The sequence below is a fragment of the Silurus meridionalis genome, chromosome 23, assembly GCF_014805685.1.
Source record: "Silurus meridionalis isolate SWU-2019-XX chromosome 23, ASM1480568v1, whole genome shotgun sequence".
NCBI classification, from domain to species: Eukaryota; Metazoa; Chordata; class Actinopteri; order Siluriformes; family Siluridae; genus Silurus; species Silurus meridionalis.
This window is the reverse complement of record NC_060906.1, coordinates 8,210,390-8,220,542: the sequence shown is the minus strand read 5'-3', so window position 1 is coordinate 8,220,542 and position 10,153 is coordinate 8,210,390. Positions and strand designations below refer to the sequence as shown.

Genomic DNA, 10,153 nt, shown 5'->3' with positions numbered 1-10,153 from the left:
GGCCAAGTAAAAAAAAAAAAAAAAAAAAAGTAGATTAAATTGTAACTCTAATTTGTGAGCAGAAATGCGAGCTGATTAACTATTGTATGCAGTGTAAAAAAAAAAAGAAGAAAAAAAGAAGAGGTGGTATAGTAATATAGGATAGGGTTTCCATTCCGTGCGCGTGAAGTTGATGGGAATGGTGATGGGGTTTCTCTGGAGCAGCTGCTCTTCAAGCCGCTCATTAGTCTCGCGCTACTCATTTGGGAATCCCTCACTTTAAGTTAGCCGACATTTATCGACACATGACTTCATAATCCCGCCCTCTGATCTAACCCGGGATATTAGAGTCCCTGCTGTGTGGTAGCCCCCCTTTGCGTTTGCATGTTATATTTGAACGCGCGCTCTGGAGAAGTTTGCTTGTGGGACCGAATAGCAGACACAGGTGAAGTGTGTTTGGGTGTGTGTTTGTGTGCATCCTCGGAAAACCATTTTTGCCACGTAATTACGAATGCACATTAGGCATTCCGTCTTTCTTCTATTCCGGGGTCTCTCTGTTTTGTTTTGTTTTATTTGTGCTCGCTGAACATTTGCCTCGCGCTGCGTTCTCTTCACGTGTGTATATGCGCGTGCGTACGTGCGTGCGTGTGCGCGAGCGTGTGTGTGTGTGGGTGTGTGCAGTGCACGGACGCGGAGTTTCGACGGGGCTGCGGTGTTGTCCAGCCTCCTCGCGCTCACAGGCCAGCCTGCTTTTACGAGCGCGTGAGCGTGCGTTTAGGCTGCGCCATTCGGGCGATCTGCGCTCAGTCTCAGCAGGCACGCGCTCCGACAAACGACGTGAAGTGAAAGCTTTGCGGGTTTTTCTTTTTTTTCCTCACTTTTTTCTCACTTTTTTCCCTCACTCCATAAGGAAATTACGACGGAATCGGTGCAAAAAAAATTAAAAAATAAAAATTTTTGCGCACTTTATTGGCGGAGTGCGCACAGGCGGACAAACGCGCCTCCAAACTGCTTTTTCCCGCACGGAACGGACACACACCGGATCACGGATCATCCGTGAATACGTTGAAATCAGGTTTTTTTTTTGGAGACTGGTATTTTTGTATATTTTCTTCTCGCCTATGCTTGGGACGGTCCGATTTCCCCCCCTTCTTCTCTAGCCTGTTTGCGTCATGACTTCTAGCTATGCGCATGTAATGGACAGACGAGCCGTGGCGGTGCCCAGTAGACTGGAGAGCCCCATTACAGCCAGCGTGGACAACCTGCAAGCCAAAAAGAACTTCTCCGTGAGCCACCTGTTGGATCTGGAAGAAGCAGGGGAGATGGTGGGCGCGCAAGCGGATGAAAGCGTGGCAGAGACCGGCAGGACAATGCTCGAGTCTCCGGGGCTGACCAGCGGCAGCGACACGGCGCAGCCCGAGAGTAAGTGTGGCATCGAGCGCAAAACAAACCAGGCAGTGCGCAACATGTGTGTGTGTGTGTGTGTGTATTTATATGTGTATATATAATATTCCTAAACTCTTATTTATGCATCTGTCATGACACAAATCCACACTATGATCCTCATCTACATGTCTAATGTTTTTCTAATAATACAATATATTTTAGGTTTGCATGTAAAGTCTGGGAAAAACCCGCTCCTGATTTTTCAAGGCGCGTTCACGAGACAGCTGCTCTTATCAACGCTTAATACACTAAAGGCCAACCTGCGCACGTGCACAGATTAGATTACACTAACTCAACACTGGGGCGTGTATATCAAATATTGTATATACATTTGTGTATTTCATGGCCTTCTAATTCTATAATATATTATATTCTTTATATTAAATGCTTATATTAAATGCTATTATATTCTATAATAGCATTTACTCTTAAATAATGATTTTACATGACGTTTATTATAATATAATATAATATAATATAATATAATATAATATAATATAATATAATATAATTAATATAATATAATATAATACAATATTCACTTTTTCACTGTAAACTAAAACTAAAAGTTAAATGTGCATAGAATCTTGAGATGAGATGAGACGAGATAGGATGAGATGAGATGATATTAGATGAGATGAGATGAGATGAGATGAGATGAGATGATATTAGATGAGATGAGATGAGTTGAGATGAGATGATATTAGATGAGATGAGATGAGATGAGATGAGATGAGATGAGATGAGATGAGATGAGCGCGTTGTGTGGCGGATGCGCGCGCACAGCTACACACAGCGCTCCATTTCGATTGCGAACAAATACGCAAATGAACAGCGTGATGAAGATGTTCTCCATGAACATGCCGAAATCAGAGCATTTGTACATTTGCAATCAGCAAATTGGGAAACTAAACTCTTATCGGAAACTAAACTAGGCCTAGCTTCTTCAAATCCATTCAGCACATATTGAAGTGAAAATGTAAAAATATAAATAAATATAAATAGATTTATATAATGTGATACATTAATATTGTAACTATTTATTATTTATAATTTATTTTTAAACCTATTTATTAAAATGTATTTATTTACCGCTTTCCTCTTCGTATATGATTTTAGCCTAATTGAAGATTTAGCTTCATTATTATTTTTTTTATTATTTTATCATTGAATTCATCAAAATGAAAAAACGCTCTTTGTTTTAACCGAGAAAATGAATGTGAAAGTGCAGTTTGTATCACGGGATCGATAAATCAATAAAATAGCGTCAAATACTGACATCATACCGAATCAGGTCTTAATCTCACGTGCAGTATTTTCTGTTTCCTTAAAAAAAAAAGACGAATACAATTTAAATGCACAAGGCCTGTATAATGTATTAATAATAAAATAATAAAATATTACGCACATTGTACTGTGCACACTATACATATTATTAATATCTCAGCAGTGAATATTTGCATAAAAACAAACAACGTTTACATGTTACAGCATTGTGTTTACAACTGCAACTTATATAAGCAACCCGCACAAAGCGTATGTGTGTGTGTGTGTGTGTGTGTGTGTGTGTGTGTGTGTGTGTGTGTGTGTGTATGTTTAAATCTGACATGGAAACTCAGTTAAAGCGAATTCCCAATAAAGTTTAACAAGTTCTTGAATACACTAATGATTCCCACAAACAGGCTGAGCTAATTATCCTCCAGCCTCCGCCGCCATGGCTGAGCAATTAGCTCTGCTACATGTCAGGAAATTAAATACATTATATATATATATATATATATATATATATATATATATATATATATATATATATATATATATATAAAATCTATATATAATACTATTTAATTATGGAATGTAGATTTGAAAGAGAGTAAATATTCTATAGCCATAAAATGTATTACCGCAATGAGATTTTGCAGTCAGACTCGGCTAATGGCCCTTAATGAGGTGTGGATTCTTCTAAATTCTGAACTGGTCAATAAACAGCCAATCAGGTGCAGTGATTATTAATTTAGTGGCCAATCAGAAGGAGGGCTATTTTTGCATGCTATTAATGAGTAGAACTGATTTTGTTGTGCTTTACTGAATAAACCAACAGCAACCACAACAACAACAACAACAATAATAATAATAATACTTATAATAATAATAATTATTATTATTATTATTATTATTATTATTATGACCAATACCAAAGCACATGAGTAAAACCTATAATAACATTATAATAGTAGCATAAAAAATATTATTATAATATTATACATTTGTATACGTTCTAATTAACTTTATAATTATTTTTATTATTATGGGCAATATTAGGACACTGGGGAAACTTATTGCTTTCTGAATATTATGTATTACTGTCTGAACATAAAAAAAAATTGCCCTATATAAAGGCATAACTATACATTCATACACTTCACAGTACAGTGCTGGCTCAAGAATTATTATTATTATTGTTAATAATAATAAATATTTCCAGTCTTCTATACAAAATAGAATATAATGCTAGGAGCCTTTGCATGATCGAATGTCAAATAAGGTTTTTAGTTTAATATTTTGCTGTAATGGTACTGAAGGTACTTGTGTTTCAGCACAAAGAACCGCTTCAAGATCTTTCAGGATTTATTCCTTCTTACTGTTGGGTTAAAGTGTAGGTATAACACATTGCTATCGAAAATACCATGTGCATTTGACACTAACTGACCACAGGTTCGTTTTATTTGCATGGTGTCTTTAACAATGGACATTGTCCGCAAAGCACTTTTACAGAATGAAATATATATATATATATATATATATATATATATATATATATATATATATATATATATATATATATATATAGTCCCTATAAGTTTATCCCTAATAGGTGAGCCAGTGGCAACAGTCACAAGAAAAACTCCTTGAAATGGTATCAAGCCGAAACTTTTAGAGGAACCAGACTCAGACAGGGGTTTACTATTTATTTACTATAATGATTAATATATTTCAATAACATTATTACTCTAAAACCTCATTATGGCATGTGGTATTTTTTTAAGGCACCAACCTGTCATGTTAAAGAGACTATTATGTTTATATCATTTTCAAAAGCAACTGTTAGGAAATTTGTATATGTTATATAGCTGGTGAAACCATTTGATTGGCAAATAAACATGTTAAAATAAATATACATAACAAAATACTAATAAAATAATCATTTCAAAAAATTCTGTTTAATTTACAAAAAGATTATAAAATTATATCAAACTCAACAACAGCAACTTAAGTAATGGGTTAACAGGAACATAATCAGTGTATTATAGATGAACAAAAAAAAAAACAAGCACTAGATACATGAGATATACGATCAAAATACTTAAAGCTATACGTTTAATCACAATCTACAAGAAGGAAAAAAATTATTTAAAAAATCATATTCAATTTTTATATGTGACTGTATTATTACACTGTATTCTTTGCCACAGTGGTGTTATATTATTTATACATTATCATGTTTAGATCTTTTTTGTTTAATCAGAGAGTATTGGGAATAATTTCCCAGAATGCCACGTGGGCTGCTGTGTCAATCATACTGTAAAACACTGGTGGTGTTTTGTAATGCTCCGATCACAGAGATGACAGAAAATTATTTTAGATTATCTGGATAATGCATCACACACACACACACACACACACACACACACACACACACACACACACACACACACACACACACACAGATAAAAGTAGTTGATTTAAAACCAATGTTCTTATGAGTGATGTTTGTGATGATGTGGACAGATGAGCAGTTGAACTCCGAGGAGAAGAAGAAGCGTAAGCAGAGGCGGAACAGGACCACGTTCAACAGCAGCCAACTGCAGGCACTGGAGCGGGTTTTCGAGAGGACACACTACCCCGACGCTTTTGTGCGAGAGGACCTGGCCCGTAGAGTTAATCTCACCGAGGCCCGAGTGCAAGTAAGTCCATGTGCATCGAGCTTCTCGAAATAGACCCAGGTTTATACGTTGAGTTTCAGAATGCAGCGCAAACCTGAATCAGCCTGGACCATAATCAATGTATATAGTGGTGTATACAACAAGAGATGTTCTATAGAGCAACTCATAAATGTGTCAACACATCTAGAATATATACCAAAGAATCTAGAAAGAAGAAAATCTTGAAAAAAAAAAGATTGAATATTATTTATTATCATGCACAAAGAAGTCCTATCGACGTTTGGATTGTGTGCTGTTTTGTGTAACACCAACGCCTGAGTTTTCTTTTTTTATTTAAAGCCCCATTCAGATCTTTACATGGAAAAGTGCAGACCGAGTGCACATGCTCCAGGCCTGAGACGGTCTCCACATGTTATAATGAGAGGGATTTTTTTTTTTTTTAACTAAAAGATGGGGATTGTGCCCATTTATAGATCAAGAGGGAAAGCGAGAGAGAAAGAGAGAGGGAAAAAGAAAAGGGGAAAAAAAAAGCGAGAGAAAACACATCTGCAATTAATGTGTCCCAGAGAGGGTGAGCGATTCCGAAAGGCTTTGATAAAAGCGACTTTGAGCTCATTCCTGAGGCACTGCGTAACCGGACACTGCGCCTCCACCAGACCTTGGCTTGGGAAGGGAAAGGAGCCTGGTTCTGCTTCTCCACCGCTGTTCAGAGCAAAAACGATTGGCACTTCAAGCGTCACCGTGCTTAGCTCTAGCATTTCGTCCTCGAACAGGGCTCACGAGAGCTTCTTGCACTGGAGGTCTAATATATATTAAACGATTGGTTGTCAAACTTGTACGTAGCACTTTAGGATATTTCTCTTTGTGCTAAGATGCTCCATTGCTTTGTTATAATCTTCCAAGCTCCTGGATTCATGATTCTAGAGCACTCTAGAGCAGTCTGGCAAACTGCTGAGGCCTTGAATCTGTTTTCAAACTGATGGCATGACATGCACTGAGAAGTTTTTTATTCACACTTCAGCAACAACTCCAGATTACTTTGTTTCAGTAGGGTGTCTTTGTCAGAAGTGGAGTTACGCTACAACAATCTCTATACTGCGGTTAAAAAAAAAAAGAAACCACATTAAACACTTTCTTTTATAGTGTGTAGGATTTTTGAGATCTTCATATGATGATGACGATGATAATTATTAATGGTATAAGGTGTATTTATATTATTATTATTATTATTATTATTATTATTATTACATCATTTAGTGTTGTTGTAAAGAATATCAACGATCAATGTTGGTGTATGATCTTTTGCTCAACAAAAGAGCTCACTTTTAATAACACAAAATCCCCAAATGCTTTACTTCACTCTTTTTTTTTTTTTTTATTCTTTTTTTTTACATGGGATCAAATTGAACCTGAAACTAATGAGACTGTCCTGCATGTTATATTAAATGCATAGAGTAGATTGTTTGATCATGCCGCATGTAAATTCTGGTCTTCCATATTAAAGAATTTAATACTTTCCACCCTCTGGTGCCACAGGTGTGGTTTCAGAACCGGCGAGCGAAGTTCCGCCGTAACGAGCGAGCCATGCTGGCCAGTAAGAACGCCTCGCTCCTCAAATCCTACTCAGGAGACGTAACAGCGGTGGAGCAGCCCATCGTGCCTCGTCCTGCCCCACGGCCCAACGACTACCTATCCTGGGGCAGCGCCACCCCTTACAGGTAACCCCCTTAACCTTGAAGTGTCCTTTGTGCCACTCTGATGAACGAGTTTTAATGCGACTCAGGAGAACGAGTCTCAAAAAGTGGTTTGTTTATTTTCTACTGAACGCGCATCGCAAAATCTCTGTAGGTTATGTCCAGGAAACAGAATTGAGTAGTTTCGACTCTTTTAGTCCAAAATGTTCGTTCTATTGTCTCGTGACTCCCTTGAATGGTATGCAGTAATATTTACATAAATAAATGATTGGAATTATAGTCAAAGTTCATGTATGTAGATGTGTTGGGGATAAAAATGTTACAATTTTATTTTGTTTCTGATGATATAAACCAAATGACTCAAAAAAGATTTGTTTATTTTGATGAACGAGATTTAAAGAACCAAGTCAGAAAAATTATTCGATCTTCCCATCAGTAATTCCCAGCATGCTTTTGTTTTTCTTTCATTTCCTTTCACCACATTTCTGCAGCATCCCAGGAGTACGCATGCCCAGTTCTCTTGATATTCACCTTTATTTTATGGCTATTTCCTTTTTTTTTCAAATGCAATCTAATTCACCATAAAGTTCCTATTGAAATGAGCAAAATGACAAGGCAGTTTAGAGTTTTGATGAAATCCCAGTCAATATGATCAGCACAGACTGTGGAATCGGTTCTGCGTCTCAGTCGGGAAGACCTGAGCGAACTCAAGCCCTCACTGTTAGGTGATAATCTGAAAACAAACCGTGTTAAATCCACCTCTGTGCCCTGTGACCTCTGGGTTATAAGATACACGCTAACAATGCGAGGAGAAAAGCTTCACTGGGCAGGATTTTCTGTGTCTCTGGTTACACTGGTTATGGTCTCGTTTTTGGTTTTTTGAGCTGTTCAGAAATACGACTGAGCAAACGCTCAATTTTCGATTTGTGCAAATGTGTTCTTTGACCACTTTCTGGCATATTTATGCTTTTGACTGGAAATGAGGCCAGGAAAAGAAGCTAATGCAAATTTGAGGTTGAGTTTTTTTTCTTTTTTATTTCTGCTTTGATGCACTGATGTGCACAATTATTACATGTTAATACAGAACATATAAAACCTTAATAACTATTTATATATTCTTAAGCTGGTTTCCGAGTTCGGAGGGAGGGCCAGTGCGAGTGCCACAGAAAATGCTGCCCACAGAAAGCAAGTACTTTTTTTTTGTTTTTTTAATTTTACTATATATGTTTTAGATGTGTAGCAACAGACAACTCAAATTTGGATTTTAAAAATAAAATATTGTGTATAGTGTATAGAATTTCTGAGGTGATCCTTATAGTTTTTTTTATCATTTATTTCATCAGCACAATGGCAACCTACCCACCCACTTGTGCCAACACCACTTCCACCCAGGGAATGAACATGGCCAACAGCATTGCTAACCTAAGACTAAAAGCCAAGGAGTACAGCCTCAACCAGGTCCCTACTGTTAACTGAGACGAGGGGTGAGAGACTAAAGAAGGGAGGATGGAAACGAAGAAGAGGAAGCCTCAACGGAGTTCGATGACTTCACAAGGCCTTTAAAGAAAACGGGACAAATTGGTCTGAGATTCCTCTTTCTGCAAAACTCCATTGGGAAAGGAACAATCCGAACGTCCTTCTGGAATTATGGATCTTCTTCCTCCTCCTTCCTCCCTCCTCCTTTTATGCTGGATTTTTTTCGTTACCATCTTCATCACTGTTGATGAATGTAGAGACGTTTTTGAGGAAATGAAACTCTTCATATATCTGGACTAATGTGGAGACTGTGAGGCAGACATAGTGTCTGGATGATTTAACCCTTCCCCCTCCATTCTTTTCTTTTTTTTATGACATTAGATTCAGCTAAACGAAGTGAGTTCTTCAAAGGATGATCGTAGTTTGCTTAAGTTTGAATTTACTCAACGTGAAGGAAAAAATGGCGGAAATGAGAAAAAAAAGGGATTCTGGAGCTGTAGGAGATGTAAAAAGCCAATTCACCTGAACTCTAAAAAGCTAAAGGAACATCGAATCAGCTGAACAGCTGAACCATGACGAAGGTCATGTCTTAAATACATTTCATTCTATATAACCTACTGTACCACTGACACCTAGCTGTTGGTTGATGGTGAAACATGTAACGTCGCATACTAACACAAATATAATTTGTTTTTCAAGGACAACTTATACTTCCTGTTTGGTTTTTTTGTCTGTATGAAATTTTATAATTCAAAGCATATGGGAATAAAGAGTCTTGCATCTCAAGCAGTAATCACGCATATTAACATTCAGAGCAGCTGATGTGTCACTCACAGCTCTGTTGCAGGCAACAGAGAAAAACGACATCAAGACAAAACAATAACATGTACCATTTTCCCTTTCTAACAAACAAGATACAAATAAATATATTTAAACTTGTTTTTCCTCATGAGGTTAATCGTGATTAGCGACAGTGAGGTGAGTTAGAGTGCTGTGACTTTAAACAGGGTCAGTGTTGTGTACATCTCTGAAAATACTGTGTGTGAGAAAATGATTTATTTAGAAAGTCTTCTCTTCTCTTCTCTTCTCTTCTCTTCTCTTCTCTTCTCTTCTCTTCTCTTCTCTTCTCTTTCTTTTACCTACTGGTTTCTTCACTTCAATTCCCTTAATTTTTCTCTTCTCTTCTCTTCTCTTCTCTTCTCTTCTCTTCTCTTCTCTTCTCTTCTCTTCTTTCTCTTCTCTTCTCTTTTCTTCTCTATGTGATGCATTATTCAAAAGTAAAATGCTCTTTTAGACACTGCATCTGATTTTCAGCTCATAAGGCTAGTTTTGGGATTATGTGATGTCCAGTTCCAATGTGAGAAACTGATTGGTGATTTAAAACCTGTCACCCCCTCACCTCTGTTTTACTTTGCTTTTAATCATTGATGATTATTACGAGATTCGAATAAAAACATTTTTTTTTCCTAAATTATTTTTTTAGCACATTGATGACTTTCGAATTCATTTCTTCATTGTTTGGCCGCATTTTCATTTCTTACACTGTACTGTTTATTTAATAGAAATTAAGTAATCTCTGTTGAAACTGAGATTAGGACTTTGACATTACAAAGC

At 36.9% G+C, this 10,153-nt stretch overlaps 1 protein-coding gene across 3 annotated transcripts; it reads left to right on the top strand.

Annotated features, from left to right (window-relative positions):
• Positions 1-374: 374 nt before the first annotated feature.
• prrx1b (paired related homeobox 1b) lies at positions 375-9,325 on the top strand. 3 transcript variants are annotated; one of them, XM_046835693.1, is made up of 5 exons: positions 375-1,401; positions 5,215-5,390; positions 6,906-7,087; positions 8,187-8,248; positions 8,407-9,325. In XM_046835693.1, exons 1-5 carry the CDS (start codon positions 1,152-1,154, stop codon positions 8,460-8,462), a joined length of 726 nt encoding a protein of 241 aa, XP_046691649.1. In that variant the 5' UTR covers positions 375-1,151; the 3' UTR covers positions 8,463-9,325. The 3 variants fall into 3 exon arrangements, with proteins under 3 accessions (XP_046691649.1, XP_046691647.1, XP_046691648.1); XM_046835691.1 differs by having other exon boundaries at positions 8,187-8,252; XM_046835692.1 differs by lacking the exon at positions 8,187-8,248.
• The last annotated feature ends 828 nt before the right edge of the window (positions 9,326-10,153 follow it).

Bases quoted from the DNA above. Each gene is read 5' to 3' on its own strand.
- prrx1b (XM_046835691.1), top strand. From the start codon at position 1,152: ATGACTTCTAGCTATGCGCATGTAATGGACAGACGAGCCGTGGCGGTG. The intron at 1,402-5,214 runs GTAAGTGTGGCA...TGATGTGGACAG, and splicing joins CGACACGGCGCAGCCCGAGA to ATGAGCAGTTGAACTCCGAG. The intron at 7,088-8,186 runs GTAACCCCCTTA...TATATTCTTAAG, and splicing joins GGCAGCGCCACCCCTTACAG to CTGGTTTCCGAGTTCGGAGG.